Source organism: Chaetodon auriga, chromosome 11 (assembly GCF_051107435.1).
Source record: "Chaetodon auriga isolate fChaAug3 chromosome 11, fChaAug3.hap1, whole genome shotgun sequence".
In the NCBI taxonomy this organism is placed as follows: Eukaryota; Metazoa; Chordata; class Actinopteri; order Chaetodontiformes; family Chaetodontidae; genus Chaetodon; species Chaetodon auriga.
In genome coordinates, this window is record NC_135084.1 from 4268271 (window position 1) to 4284630 (window position 16360).

The following is a 16360-nucleotide window of genomic DNA, read 5'->3' on the forward strand; positions in this document are numbered from 1 at the left end:
GGTTCAAAAACATGTTGTAAAAGCTGAACGTGAGTGCCAGATCCTCTTATCAAATCCAAAACCTTTTGAATCTCTTATTGAATCCATATAGCTTCAGTTTCAACATTTGTAAGTAACAAAAGTGTAGCCTACTAACTTGTTTTTCAAGCTAGTGGCATGCAGTCAGTGCAACACTTTGTGAAAGTAGCAGACGTGTTTGCTCTTCTAAAACAGGAAGCCTGCAGCCTTTCTGTCAGCCCTGTCCCACACGAGAGACAGCCTGTCAGCAACTAGCTTTGGTGCCACATCTGGGAAAGTTATTCCCTGTCTCCCCTCAATTCTCACTCACTGCCAAAACACCCTCAGACAAATGTTAGTAGTCTTGGCGCTGACTGAGGGTTTGGGCAGAGAGGATCACCTCGCCATCCCCACAATGACCAAATATGAATGCCATGATAGTGTACAATCAGAAAATGGCACAACTTCACCAAGTTCCAACTGGTAGTATGAAGTACAGCTTCATTCTAAGACCAACTCATTTTGGCTTGTGGTATTCATTAGGATCATCCAGAAGTCAGAAAACACCACGACAAACACCATCAGTATAAAGTCACCTGTAAGACAATGAACTTGATCTAGGCCACAAGCTGAAATATGATGGTGTCCAAACAAAACAGACTCCAAAAAAGTTTGGACACTGCATGTAGCCTAAAAAAATCATTGCAGACATTCTGTGTTTACTGACAACTGTTTTACGAAGTGTTCATTGTCCATGTAGTAATATCCTTTATACAACCATGTGTTCACAAAGTGGCAAACCTCACTCCATCCTTGCTTGTGATCAACTGAGCCTTTTGAGGATGCCCCTTTCATACCCTATCATGATACTATCACCTGTTACCAATGAACCTGTTTACCTGTGGAATGTTCCAAACAGGTGTTTTTGGAGAATTCCACAACTTTCCTAGTCTTTACTTGCTCCTGTCCAAACTTAGTTTAAACATGCTGCTGCATCAAATTCAGAATAAGCATATATTTACAATAATCAATAAGGTTGAGGAGGTCAAACATATGTTGTCTTTGTTGTCAATTGAGTACATGTCAAAAACTTTTTTCACATATGTAGTAGTACTCTCCAACACCTAGAAACACACTCAGCTCTCCTTTAAGTGTGGGACAGAAAAAGTCTACATCACAATGCATTTTTGATACTCATTTTTACCAGCTGCAATATATACACTGGTAACAGTAATTCGAATGGATTGAAAATGAATCAGTAACCTTCCTACAGTATACACACCCTTCCTGTAAAAAAGCTGAACTATATAAGTTGAATTACTCGACTGCATATAAAATCTATTCAAAAGCTTTTTGCCACAAAATGTAGCCAGCAAGGGGAAGGAACTTCGACTTGAGACCAGACAACACTAAGACCATCTATTCTCCGCACGTATTGAATAGCCATGAAGTGTGGAAACAGCCAAATTACCCTTAACATGCATTCATCAATCCTGACTTAGGTGTTTGTACTGCACGCCTCTACGCTTTTATTCCTCTACATAGCTCACATAAACCCCTTGCCATATAATGGAAAACAACGGGAAGTAAGAAATTACCCCACTGACTTGTGTATTTATGCTATCATTCCTCCTTGCTACACTCCCTCCAACCTCTCCAGCCTCCCTGCAGCCTGGATAAATCTCACCCTCAACATTTTTATCCTTCAAGTTGACTGATGTCTGTGTTGTGTCTGAGATGCTCTCCTGACTCCCTTTCCATATGCTTGACACAGACAAAGAAATCTGCCAGCAAGGTGTGCATACTTACAGAGAAATAGAAGTAAAGAGGAGGGAGGGAGGTTTCAGATGATTTAGAAATGTTTTCTCATTGTTGTGGCCAAGGACCTATTGCTCAGAGCTTTGTCAAAGTAGTTTTGACATGCTAGGATTGGTGTGATTGTTATGATTGTGTCAAATACGGAGCTGCTTTAAAATCTATGAGAAAACAATACCTTGCTTGACAATTTCTGTGAAGAAAATTTGAAATGGTTTTCAAGGCACATTCCCCCCTTGAGGCACATATCTTTGCCACCTACTAGCATCCATGTATAAACCATATGAAGAGGCCTTGAAAACTTTATCTGTGCTTAAGCGATTGGATTCTATGGGAAATTCACAATGTAATGCCAAAGGGTCCTGACATAACAAGCTGGCATTTAAGGCAACAGGGAATTTGTTCCTTGTACTCTTTGTGTTGTGTCCAGCACCTTTGGTTCTTATCAGCCCTTATCAGCAACTGCTGTTTTGGCCCATTCAGCAGTTGATTAGAGAGAACTGTCTGACGTTCTGTTCAGCATAGTGAAGCAGTGATTCTAGCCATTTAGAGCAGTTTCTCCGTATTTTTAGCATCTACCTTTTCTTATTTCTTCCACATGCAACAGATTATGGACTTACTACACCAGTGCCAAACAAAACATAACCACGTGGTTACACTTTTTTATTACATGTACTCAGCTGAAAGAGTCCTCACCAGAAAAGCAACAACACTGGTCCATGGGTCAAACACATAGAAAGATCTATGGTTTCTTTTATCTGACAAGTGACCTCTTGTGGCTGGGTGATTTATGACTGTTGAAGACTGCTGGATTCCATATACAACCAATACTCAAAGTTGGTTTATTTCAACCACGATCACAATCGTTCACGGACCTTAAAGGAGTGTTCCAGCGATTTGGTGTAACCCACATTCCAAAAAAGTCGGGATGCTGTGAAAAACATATTTAAAATGAATGTGAAAATTTGCTAATCCTTTTAGACCTATATTCAGTTGTTCTGCTGACTTCTCATGGCCCGAGCTCATCTGAGATGGACTGATGTAACATGGAAAAGTGTGCTGTGGTCTGACGAGTCCACATTCCATATTGTTTTTGGAAATCATGGTTGTGTCCTCAAGGCTAAAGTTCAAAAGCCAGCTTCTGTGATGGTATGTAAATGTGTTAGTGCTCATGGAATAGTTAACTTCCACATCTGTGTATTATGAAGAGCAAAGTACAACAGAGACCCCGGACTGTTGTTGAAAGTTTCACTTTCAAAACTTCAATAATTAATGTCCTAAGTTCCCAAAGTGTTGTTCAAAGAAAAGGTGATAATGCATATAAACATGCCCTCGTTCCAACTTTTTGGAACGTGTTACAGCCATCAAATTCAGAATAAGATAAGATAGACTTTATTTATCCCACAATGGGGGGAAATTCACGTTACAGCAGCAACAAGACAGAATGAGTTTATATTTACAAGGAACAATAAAGTTTATTGGTGTGAATGTTGTTAAGGTTTGGAAAAACCTGTAAAGACGTTTTTCTTTTAGGACTCAAAGATGCAGACCAGAGATGAATTAAAATAAATAAACCAAATTTATTTTAACAATAATGAAGAAACAAAAGGCACACTAAAAAAGGAGTGAAAAATAAACAAGAAACAAAAAGCGCACTCAAACTGAATGGAGACGAACGAACAAACAAAAGCAGCTCAGTAATACGGGTTGAGGCAAGGCACAAACGCTGACAGGGCAGGTAAGCACTGAAACAAAAAGCACACTGTAAGTGGCAGTCCAAACAAAAGAAAACCAACGCTGACATACACCATACTAGAGAGAAATGCAACTGAGTACTCACGCTCTGGGTTTTGAACTAGGAAGCCGCAAATGAATCAGGACAATCTGGCACAGGTGACAAATGGAGCCTCCCTTTTATCCTGTGCCCCTAATCAGGCTGATGCGTGGCAGGTGTGTTGCTGACAGGGCGGAGGCAGGTAGTGCAAGACACACGCAGTAGACAGACAGGGGAACAGACAGGCAGCTGAATGACATTAGGGAAAAGGGGAAATGAAACACTAGGGAACAGACAGGTTGCGAATCGTAACAGTATGATGGCCACCAGAAGTGGTGCCGTAGTAGAGAAATGGTATGGTTGGCTCCGGGATGACAGACAAGGTGGATGGAGTGGGTCCAGTCCAAGACCTGGGAATGGACAGTCTGAGGTACAAACACTTTATTATTGAGTCTGTTACCTGGATCAGGATGTTGTCTCCAGGCATCATGAAGCAACCCCTCGATCTCCCAAGTGAGAGCGGCTATGCCCTTATTGTCAGGTAGAATAGTATCAGGCACAGCCTCAGGCTCAGCGGAACAGTCGGGAGTGGGTGTCAGGTTTGGTATTTCTGGATCTGGGTTTGTACGTGAGAGAGAAGTTGAAGTGGCTGAAAAACAGCGCCCATCTAGCCTGCCATGAGTTCAGCCTCTTGGCCACCTTAATGTAGGCGAGATTTTTATGATTGGTCCAAACCACGAACGGGTGTTCAGTTCCTTCTAGCCAGTGTCTCCATTCCTCCAGAGTCAATTTGACCACCAGCAATTCTCGATCTCCTACGTCATAATTACCTTCTGCAGGGGAGAGACGACAGGAGAAGAAGGCACAGGGATGCAGGCGATTCTCGAGGCCCATATGCTGGGAAACAACAGCCCCCACCCCAATATCAGAAGAGGAGAGAAAATGAGGATATCATCCAGGTATATGAAGACGAAACGATTTAGGAAGTCTCTTAGCACGTCATTGATTAGGGCCTGAAACACTACAGGGGCATTGGTTAACCCAAAGGGCATGACCAGGTACTCGAAGTGTCCCAATGGGGTATTGAATGCTGTTTTCCACTCGTCTCCCTCCTTGATGCGGACCAAGTGGTAGGCTTGCAGAGATCCAATTTGGAGAAAACTGTGGCTTCCTGGAGGGATTCGAAAGCTGAATAACTAAGGGTAGCAGGTACTTATTCTTTAAAGTGATGTCATTCAGACCCCATAAGTCAAAACAAGGCCTAAGGGACTTATCTTTTTTAGAGACAAAAACGAAGCCTGCCCCTAGTGGCGAGGAGGAGGGTCTAATAATACCTGCAGCCAGAGAGTCTTTGATGTACTGTTCCATTGCCCCTCTCTCTGGACGGGAAAGGCTATACAGCCGACTGGTGGGTAGAGATGCACCAGGGAGAAGGTTGATGGAACAGTCGTAGGGGTGGTGTCACAACCCTATTTTCAGTGGTGAGCAATATTCTTGTAATCACTTTCAGAGCACTTTTTTTAATTGACAGTCAATAAAACTCCATTTGAATTTACTGGTCACCACATTCAATATGGCAGATGATATTATGAGGAGACTCATCACTGAGGTTCAAAAAATCGTGCCCCTGTTTGAACGAATGAGCAGCTGAATAGTCTTTATAAAGATGTTATCAAGAAGGACATTTGGGAAGCAATTGGGCTCACCCTTAGAATCAGTGGTTTTGTTATTATAAGTGGACATGAGATTGGCTTGTGGTATAATTAACTAAACATGTATATGATGTAATGTGATACTGATGTTGCAAATTACACATAAAAAATCTGCACAATTTTAACTGAGGCACTGCTAAACTATCTTTAGCACTAATGAGTTCTCTGAAGTTTTGTCCTTACTGATGTCCTCTTTGATATTCACCAGGATACCATCAAATAGATGTTGACTCAAATGAAAGTATGAATGAAATCCGTCTTCAAAACACGACAACGCTTGTAATAGAGTGTTGGATTCTCCTACCTCATCTTTTCAGATTATCATAAAATCATAACCCTCTGGTTTTCGTTTTGTTTCTCTGCACAGCATACGGCAGTAACAGGTCCTCAGTATCCATTTTCCCAAGCTGCTGACGCAGCTGGAGCATGCAGCACGGTACTCAATGCTGCTGTTCATGTAACACTGTCGGTCATCAGTGTGGATGCTCACATTGTTATCATTATTTTTATAGTTATCATTGCTGGTGTGGATGACCAAATGTTTTGTATCTGTTCTTTGAATAGAGACAAAAATGACCAGAGACCTGACACCATGTCTTTAAACTTGAGCTTGTTAAAGTCACAATCCGTTTTTCCTCTTATAATAGAAACTGTTAGCCAGCTGTATAACATTATGCCAAAACTGTATACAATGAACTGTAAATAAGACTTAAACAGTATCATTCAACATTAGTAACTTCAATTTACGTATTGTGTTATGTAGGCCGAACAATCTGTTATTCAGTTCGTGAGTAAGCAGTTTCCATGTCTGTATTTTGGAACTTTTATTTACATTTGACTGATGGATAATCCCGTTAAAGAAACGAGAAACTCAGCACTCGCTCTCCCTATCCAGAGTAACCTTGCCTCTCTCTTTTCCTTCCTATTTCTTTTTGGAAATAATCTTCCCACTAAAGGGAATTGGGCAAACCATGTTTAGACTTCAGACCTTGGGCGTCCATATATACGGTCCTGGCAGCATTTCTAAAACCATCTTTCCATTGGCATTCAGTTGTAACCACTACATCATAATAGGTCCCTCTTTAATGGTTAATTTTTGCACTTATTAGCGAATGTTTAGGTAGCCCAGGACGTCTTATCCAGTAGTTTTTCCTGCCTCTCAGGTTTGTAAAACATTCCTCCGGCTGCTTGGCTTTACTCCATCCGTCTGCACTCTCTGGTGTGAACAGCTGACAGCCACAGACAAAGCACTGAGCACTGGAGACAGGGGTTTGGACCTAACACAGGGATGCCAAAAACTACTGCACAGGGAAGAGGTATTAAAAGATCGAGAAAAGTCAATCAAGTTGAAAGAACTGGAGTAAAGTCATACATTAACCTGAAAAGATGTATGTAAGATATTGTTGTAAAGTTGGTGGAAAGATGAAATGTTCACTCATCTCTTCTTCCTGTCAGCTTGTGCTGAGGGCTGGCTTTTATGAGGGTGGGGAAGAACTCAGCCGACAGGAAGACTGATAAGCTTTTGTCTCACAATACCTTTAAAGGCTACTGCGACTTCTTCCTGATCTCGGTGTGAACTCATAGCAAAGGATTTTTCGGAGCTCTTTTCCTTTATTCGACATGTTAAACGTTCTGAGCATAGTTTGCTAAACCTCAATAGTAAAAACCAAAAAGAAAGAAATTATGAGAACAAAACCAAAGAGCAAGGAAAGCAGGTACAGAGGCTGAAGGTGGCGTGCCCTCTGTTTCTGTTTTGGAATAAGGCTTCGTATACTCTTATGCCAATATCCACCTCTCGGAGACTTATAATGAAGAATTGGAAGACATCCCAGAGTTTTGTTTGCTGACTTCTCTCTCCCAGTTTTTTTTTTTTCTTTATTCCTGCTCACGTTTCAGAGGCGCCACTGGATTTAGGAGCAGTGGAAGAGGAGGAGAAACAGATAGAGAGTGGTAGTTGGAAGTATATAACTGCAGGGAGGAGACACATCACAAGTATTTCAAAATTGCAAATTACATAGTAGATTTTTTGTCATTTTGACTGGAGCCTCACCAGTAGATTGTGACGAGCTTGAACTTGAAAGTGATTTAACTTTTTCCAATGGATCAAAGACTTACCAAAGTTCGTCTGCTCTCCCTCCCCCTTCTCTTGGTTTGTGCCATGTTTTCGGCATCAGTGGGCAACCATACAGGAAGGATCAAGGTGGTCTTCACACCAACAATCTGCAAAGTAACCTGCATAGGAGGCAGATGTCACAACAACTGTGAGCTGGGAAACACCACAACCATCATCAGTGAGAACGGTCATGCTACAGACACTCTGACAGCACCCAACTTCAGAGTAGGTAAGTGATCCAAAGATTTTTTTGCTTGTTTGGATTCAGGACAAAACAGCAGCACTGACACACACACACACACACACACTCTGACACACACACACGTACATACACACACACACACACACACACACACACACACACACACACACACGTGCGCACACACACACTGCATTCTATGGGTGGTACTTCTAGCCAGTTGTGATATTAAGGCCGTTGATGGAAAATGTGTTTGTTGACATCAAAAACTTTTACTTAACTGTAGCAAAGCATTTAGATAAAATGAGCAGCCTTCAGAATTGGCTGTTCTGATCTCTGGTGTACAGGATAGTGCACTGCTGTGAAATTATAGGTCTACAAAGAAAGTGATCTGTTGAAAAAAATGTTTCCATTCTGCATTTCTTTATCTACCATGACCTGTAACATCAGGCAACCCATGTTTGTTTATTGTCTTTTCTTCATTTGAAGTGCAATAGACTGCACAATTTGACCACCTGTCCAGGGGGCTGCTATTATGCCAAGTTATCACATAAAACTTTAAAGCTCCATCAGTCAATATTTTTATATTAACAATGCATCTAATGACTATCTGAAAAAGCAAAGGAGTCTGGAGGAGTCTCATAGTGACAGGCCCAGAGAGAATTGTCACCCAATTCTGCAGTTCTTTTAGCCATTTTTTCTGGTTTGATGCCCGCATACAGACAAATGAATGCTACTGTGTGCTGAAACATTCCCCATAACAACTTTACCAATGTCAAAATGTAGTTAAAAAATCAATAATACATTGTACAGCTTTAAAAGTCACTGTAAATTGCAGGTAGTATGAGGTAGGCTTGTCACAACTATTGCATAATTGCCTGATCATGATTATTTCAGCATAATTGTAAGAATGGTTTCTGTTTATCTGTATAAAGACAGCTGGACAGAAATGTCATATTTCCATCACTATTTCATCACTGTTGTTTTCCACAGTTCATATTCGGGGGGAGCTCATTAAGTATATCTAATATGTTCAAATGTAGCACACTGAGGAGTACACATAATCCAAGGGCACTGAATTGGGGGTGCAGGTAACTTCCAATTTTACCACTATAAGGTGCATACAAGAATAAGAAATGCCAGAAAATTGGACAGAAGATTTGGGGTCGGTTCTAAGAGGGGCATGATTCCAAACTGTACTGCAACTGCATTAGGTGTGCATTGCATAGTCAAGACTTCTGATCTCATTGAAAAAAAAAATCAATGAAAAATTCTATTTGATGGTATCCTGGTGAAAAATTATATAGGAACGGAGAGGACCGGAGCATGTGAATTAGGGAGTCTGGGACTGAGTGATGGCGATCCCAGATGGGGTCTGTGACGGCTGGGTCTATCTCCTGTTCATTTTTTTTTTTTAATCTGTCTTTGGTACATTAGAATCGTTGGAGGATTTTACATGGAATAATTCCATTTTTATCACAAATGGAAGATGAGTGGAGTGTTTTGAGAGTCTCATACCACTCGTCAGTGAAAGTAATGTAGACATTTTTTTCCCTTTAAGATTTAATCCCTCCCAAGAAGTTGATTTGAATGGACTGGGTTCATTCATAAAGTTAAGATATTATCCTTTTAGGGAGGCAGAGTGGTTGCAGAAATGTATTGAAAGATACAGAGGTCGCTAGAGTTGAGAAGTCAGGGTCCATTTTGTTGGTGTGGAGGGAGCAAAAGAAGTGGTTTTGTTGGACTGAAATTGAGATAATTCTCAAGTTGAAAAACATGACTTATCAAGCCTTTTAACATGGGACTTGAGATTGAGGTTGTGATCTTAAATGACACCCATTTTCTTAACAGTACATACAAAATGATGAGCTCAAGTGCCAAGATGAGGCAGAAGCCTCAGAAGAAGAAGAAGTTTGCTCAATAACAATTATATGCATTTTCGAAAAAATTAAGTTGCAGAAAATTTTTTGTGATTCAAACCATAATTGCAACTCAGCAATTTTGCAAGATCGATAACTTGGCAGATTCAGAAGGCTTTCATGACAAGTATTAAGTGTCATCTGCATAGAAATTAAAAGAAATATCATACTGTTTGGTAACATGGCCCAAAGGGAATAAATAAAACAGAAAAAAATGGTCCTAGAATAGAGCCCTGCAGCTCCCCATACTTAGGTAAAGCCTGAGAAGAGGTAAAGCCATCAACAGTCAGCAAATTTTTTGTTCAGAAGATATGAAGAGAAACACTGGAGGGCAGTCTCTGACACACCAGCCCATGTTGTCAACCTTTCTATGATAGTGCTGTATTCCACCCTGACAGATGAGGCACTAAGATCAAGCAGAACCAGCACCAAGCACTCACCTGTATCAGCCTTTATCAAAATATCGTTTACTCTTACAAGTGTAGTCTCAGTGCTGCGCTACTGTTGGGAGCCTGATTCCAGTTTCTCAAAAATATTATACTGATAAAGACTTCCAACAATTAATTTGAAGAGCTGTTGATGTTTGAAAGCAGGTAAGGGGCTACAATATCCAGAACCTCTAATGTGAATTTGGTAGGTATTATATCCAGTGTACTTGAAAGTGATGTCATGAGTGAGATGGTTTCAATTAATTCTTGACCAGTAATTTCCTTAAAACACAGAAAGTATCCACCTCAGGACAAGATAAATCAGATAAACAAGTGGGGGGTTTAAACTTAAATGTCCCCAATCTTGTCTATAAAATAGCTAAAAACCTTTCACTATCTATGTCTGAGGAAATAGGGAGATCAGAAGAATGAGGCATTACTAGATTATCAGTTGTCTTAATTACAAACCTAGGCTTGTGCTGGTTGGTGCAATAAACTCTGAAAAATATTTTACTCTTGCATCTTCGATGTCACTGTTATAAGTTTGTAAGAACATTTTCATTTGCCTTTTGCCTTTTCATCTCACTGATTCTTTCAGTAATTCAAGGTGATGCAACAGATGGTTTGGATTTAGATCTGCGTTTTAGTGGAGCAACATAATCCAAAGCAATCATGCAGATGTCAGTGAAGCAGGTCATTAAATTATTAGTGTTTGACAACAAAACGAAAGATTCAACATACTTCACAAATACACAGGAAAATCTAGAAGCCATTAAAGATTTCCCACTTATTAGGATTCCTTTTCACATGAAACTGTGAAAAACAAGGTGTAGATGGTCAGAAATAAAACTGTCTCTTGTAACCAAAGATGATTAATCCAGACCCAGATTAAAAGGTCAGTGTATGGCCACAATTAGGAGAAGGGCCTGACACACATTGACTGAGATTAAAACACTCCTCAGAGATTAAAACTGGCCGAAAATGTCATCTACATTAAAATGACATTAAAGTCACCAGCAATCAAAACTTTATCATAATAAAGAACAACTGAGGATAAAAACTTTGACAGTTCAGTCAAAAACAGGTATTGGATTTTGGAGGACAATTTGGAGGACAATAGAAAAAACACAAAAGAGAGAATGTATTAGTTTTTAGAAAAAGCCTCAAAGAGATCATTGGAAAGTAAGAGGCCACACTTAAGATATTTTTTACATACAACCACTAGCCCACCAACCCAACCACATTCCCTTGGGGAGCTGATAAAATTGTAATCTGGGGGGCCTAATTCTAAAAACAAGCTGTGTTCACCTGTGTAAGTTGGTGATCAGTTTGCTTGAATATGAATGAATATGATGTGCAATATACCCCCAAAGTTACATTTTTCTATACTGTTTGACAAACCAGTGTACCCATCTTAATACTTGTCAATTAATTTGGATCACAGCTTTTACAGTTTCCTGAAGAAATCTAAATGCATTGTCTGTATGTTAGGAGGAAATTGCAGCCTGATTAAATGGGTTTGCTGTGCCAATAGTAATCCAAAGTGTAGTTTAAATGTCCTAAAACTGAGTGCATGCAATAATATTGCAGCCTTAGGATATCATGAAACAGGTTCTGTATAGTGGAGTGCATGATGTGGGTGTTCTTGAATGTGTTGCACAGACCTGACAAGCTGTGTCTCAACCTGCCTCAGTCCTTACAAGGAGCAGGTCCGTGTCTCCAACTATGACACATGCAGAAACATGAGAAGAGCAGAACAAGATGAATTCTTGCCTGACTCAGCTGATCAAATTAGTATAACTTGAGCAACAGCAGCTCAAACAGAAAAAAAATACCAGACTGTTAACTCTGGATGACCTGGAGGGATGGTTTTCTTCTGTTTACTGGAGTGGATTTGTTGTGATGTCTGGGTTCACTCATGGCAGTTAAATTCATTTTGCTTCAAGATCAACATTTACAAACACTGACATGAGAGTTTGAGCTGAGGACCAAATGCCAAGTGTCTTTACATGATGTCCAAATGGACAAAACTGTTCTCTTGATAATTCAACTTTATTTACTTCTACTCTGGTGGAATAAAAATTGCAGTGGATGACCCTTTTGTGTGGTTTGCCATTGGTCTCGATACAGGATTGGAATCTGTGTAAGCTATTCTTAGAGCAAGACAGTGAAGAAGTCTTTGTTAGGAAAATCTGGGGTTTTGGTGAGCTACAACATGGATATATTATGGGGGGGGGAGACAGCCAGACATCACCATCTCTAGAATCATGCCACTGGCATGGCTAAAAAACCTTTCATTTCTGACTTTGCTGTTGTGTTGTGCTGCTTCACATTATAGCAAGAATGCCTTAAAGGATACCAAAATATGCACGGATATCTGATATGCTGTTAACACATTAACTTCAGGCTATCAGAAATAACGATTATACTGAATAACCTCAAATTTACCTTGGGGAACCACCCTTAAAAAAGAGAAAACGTTTGCCAGTTAATTAATTCAGTCCCAATTCTGGAGGTTGCTACTAAATTCTTAACTCATCTACAGTGTCTGCAATACTTCATACACACAAGCCACATAATCAAGTTATTTATGAATGAAAGGTTTATTAAATTTTTTACACGTGTAAGTAATAACTACTAAACATACAAATGAGTGAATACATGCAACCATGAATAAATGCAATGAATACAGCAATGAAAAACTTTTAAGTTTGATAGCTGTAGTTTAGTATTTAGGGCAAACTGAGGTTGGCGAATGTGAAAAGATGTGTTTTGAGCTTACTTTTGAATGAATCGACTGTGCTAGCCTCTCAAATTTGGTTAGGAAGACGAATTCAAAGAAGAGGGGTTTGGTAAGAGAAGGCCCTACCACCTAATGTTTTATTTCTTTTTGGAATAGTCTGGAAACTGACATTCTAAGATTGTAGAGCCCTAGCAGGTATATGAGGAGTGACTAGAAGCAATAAGTAGGATGATGCAAGTCAAGTACAAGATACAAGTTGTAGTTTGGTAATAGTTGATTTAGGCAAGCCACTGGAAAGCATAGGTGGTCAATCCTGGTTAAGACAAATGCATGAATGAATGTTTCAGCAGCATGAATCTTCGTAATATTGTGGATATATTCTTCAAAGGAGTGACTAGGATCAAACTGAATGCCAAGATTTCTGATATAAGTCCTTTGTGAAAGTGTGGAACCAGCCATGTTTGACTGCGCCAACTGTATACAGCATCTGCATGCACAATTTTGAAGTTCATATCATATAGGTAGAGAGAGAGAGGGAGTGTTGAAGCCCCAGAGACCTTTGTTTACCTGTAATATTTTTATCATAGTATTTTTATAAAGCATTTGTCAATAACACTAAATATTCATGGCTAAATAATAGCACTCATATATTCATATATGATATGTATAGTAAATATCATATATCTCAGGGCCTGTAACTATATCCGTCTCATACAGTACATCCATGGGCTCAGTGTTCTCGCAGCAGATTTCAAATCAATTTTCTTCATTGGGTTTTTGATAGATGTGGATAAATGTGAATCAAAGACCTTATGTTAAATGAGCTATAGGTCATCTGAAGAAATTTTGCACTGCCAGTCACTGACCAGACTATGAGTGAGTCAGAATATTTTTAAATGCACTGAAAATAAACCTTTTTCACAAGAGTTCCCCCCCCCCACAGTGCAATGGTGGATCTATATTGCACTTTCCAGAGATTACCTCAATTACTTTAATCAGTACTGAGACATCTTCTTGTATTCTGTTAATGAAGTGTTACTTTCTTTTGGTTGCTCTCTCTTCTTTGTGGCTCTGCATTGGCAGAAATTTGGCAAAATGGAAAGTAAATCACTTACTGTCAACAAATGTAAACAGTTGTCATGACCTGGCTATAGAGGAATCTGGCAGTTGATTTTGTCATTCTCAAGTACCTCTGCCATTTCTGTGGTGGCAGAGTGGAACTAAACACATTTACACTAGCAGTGGAAGAAAACCTGTTTGGAATTCAGCAGTCACAGACAGGTTAAGTCTGTTTGAATGTAGAGGTAATATAGTCCCTGAGGACCAGACTAAAATTGGTTATGACACAGGCAAAATAACATTGATATGCTGCTTCTGTTGTCCGCTGGATGGACGTGAAGATGCTGTGTGAAGGGGCTAATTAAACCCAGCAGTAATCACGTCTATCTTATGGTAGTCACAACAACTGCAAAAGTGGAGTGTTGGCCAAGAGACCTAAGAGAGTTGGTCTGGTCTGTTCTTTTTATTGGCAAGCCACTCAGGATGCACCTGAAACACGGGGATTTAATGGAGCTTCATAAAAGAAAAAATCATTCATGGAAGCTTGTGGCTTTTGTTCTAGAGTTGTCTAGCTGTTTGTTACAAATTTTTATAACAATATTTTGTAACGTTTAAAGTTTTGTAGATTATAATTTTGATGACTCCTGACGACTATGTCTGTAAAAGGTTCTACTGAACTGATTTTGGGAATACAAAACAGTAAAACAGATACTTATTGATTGATTGGTCTAACCCACTATTGATATTTTGATCTTCAGAGAATGTTGCAGATTCACCTCCTTGCACCTACATCTGACTGATGGTGGAGAAATAGAGCTTCAGTCACATGTGCCTGTCCAGGCTCGCTCCATACCTCCCCTGCCCTCAGTCTTTCTTCCCTTCCTTCCTCTGTGTGTCTTGTCTGTGTGATAGGGTGTGGATCTGAGCCAAGGAACTGGAAAGCTTAAAGCTTATTTGCAGTCCAGACCGAGCTCAAAGAGCCGAGACAGAATAAATCGCACTTGTCTTGTTTATCATGCTTACCTGATGAGAGAGGCGGTGAGGGAGGAGTGTTGAGTATCATAAAATGGAAGGATTGGTTGGATCTTTTTAAACTCAGCCCACAACCATGATGAAATTTTAGCCGGTTAAAAGAGGTGTCAAGTCCAGAAGATGAGGCTTGGAGAGGGATTTATCGGGGTCTCAGCAGGTTTTCAGAGACAGGAAAAATAGAAAGTTATAAACTGTAAAAACTGGAGATAGTATGAAAATGTTTTGAAAAATATCTCGCATTTGGAGTATTTATTACTTACTTGAAATAATTATCATATCACAGCTTTCTTTTGTGGTTCTTTTGTAACCAAATGTGGTCTGGTCATATTAGATGCCTCAGTGCTTTTCACCAGCTAATCAGCAGAAAAATGCTCCGTGGGACACCAGCCCAGTTCTTCATCCATCTGTCTGATTGTCTCCAAGCCTGACTGTCTGTATCTCTGTTTTTCATGACTTTTTCTGTCACATTGTTTCTTGTTATGTAATAGTAGATTTAAAATAAAATATGTAAACCACTGACGTTTAAAGTCATCAAGTTCTTTTAGAACTGAGGATATCAATTTATGAGACCAACTCCACTTTTTAAGCCACTGATCCCTCATGGTTCTAGTTACTAGCTCCATTGCTGAAAACCAGCCTGTGTTTTCCCAGCATTCACTCCACTCTTGCAACAAGCTTTAGGTTTTCCTCGTGTTTTTTTTTTTTAGCCGCATGTAAAAATCAAGGTTTGCCAGACTTTTTGTGTAAGTTGAAAGTAAGGAGTTGCATCACTAAGCTCATTTGATGAGTCAGTCCTTCACAGAACTTCACCGGCATTGGCTGCACAATGCATGCAGGTTAGATTTCTGTCCGGCTTGATCCCGACTCTCTCTGATGTTGTGCAAAGATAAACAATGGTAATCTCACAAGACTAAGATGGCTGCAGTTTTTGGAGCCAGGCGCCACAGTTGCTCTTCACCAACTGCAAAACTTAGGGCATGAAGGGAAATGCCTGGTATTTCTATGATTTAAGAGCTGATTGGCTGATTTTGCACAATGAATGTTTATTCAGTTCACAGAACAAATGTCTGTTGGTGACTTTTATCAGTCAGAGAGGCTGAATACATTCAGCTTATATTACAGATGGCAATCATACACTGCAATCTGTGATTGTTCTAATCTACACTATGAATTACTCATTACATATTTAAATCTTCACTTATTGAATTCTTGGAATATTTTGAAGAGACACAAAAGTTTTGCTGTAGGACGTGAGGATTTTTAAAATGACATGTGGTGTGAAGCCCTGACAGTCTAAATTTTGAATTACAGGCCCTGCAGTCAAAGCTGGGCAGCCAATTTATATACAGCAAAGTATGATGGCATGTCTTACATGGGAATCGCAGCCCATCAAAGTTTTCCTGTAAATAACTGAGTAATATGGATGTTTACCATAAATACTGCCATGATTATCACAGATAGCACACAGAAGAACATCATTAAACAACAATTATTAGAGACATTAAGCATTTTATTCAAGTGAGATCTGATCTAATGGGGTGTGAGTGTTTCTGTGACTCTTTACAGACT

General features: G+C 39.7%; 1 protein-coding gene across 1 annotated transcript in view; it reads left to right on the top strand.

Moving 5' to 3' along the window:
- The window catches only part of ltbp1 (latent transforming growth factor beta binding protein 1), a 138689-nt gene that overhangs the window by 53435 nt on the left and 68894 nt on the right, over positions 1-16360 (top strand). Inside the window, 1 exon segment of the mRNA XM_076743220.1 lies at positions 7473-7640. Within this exon segment, the coding sequence (XP_076599335.1) occupies positions 7473-7640 (168 nt within the window).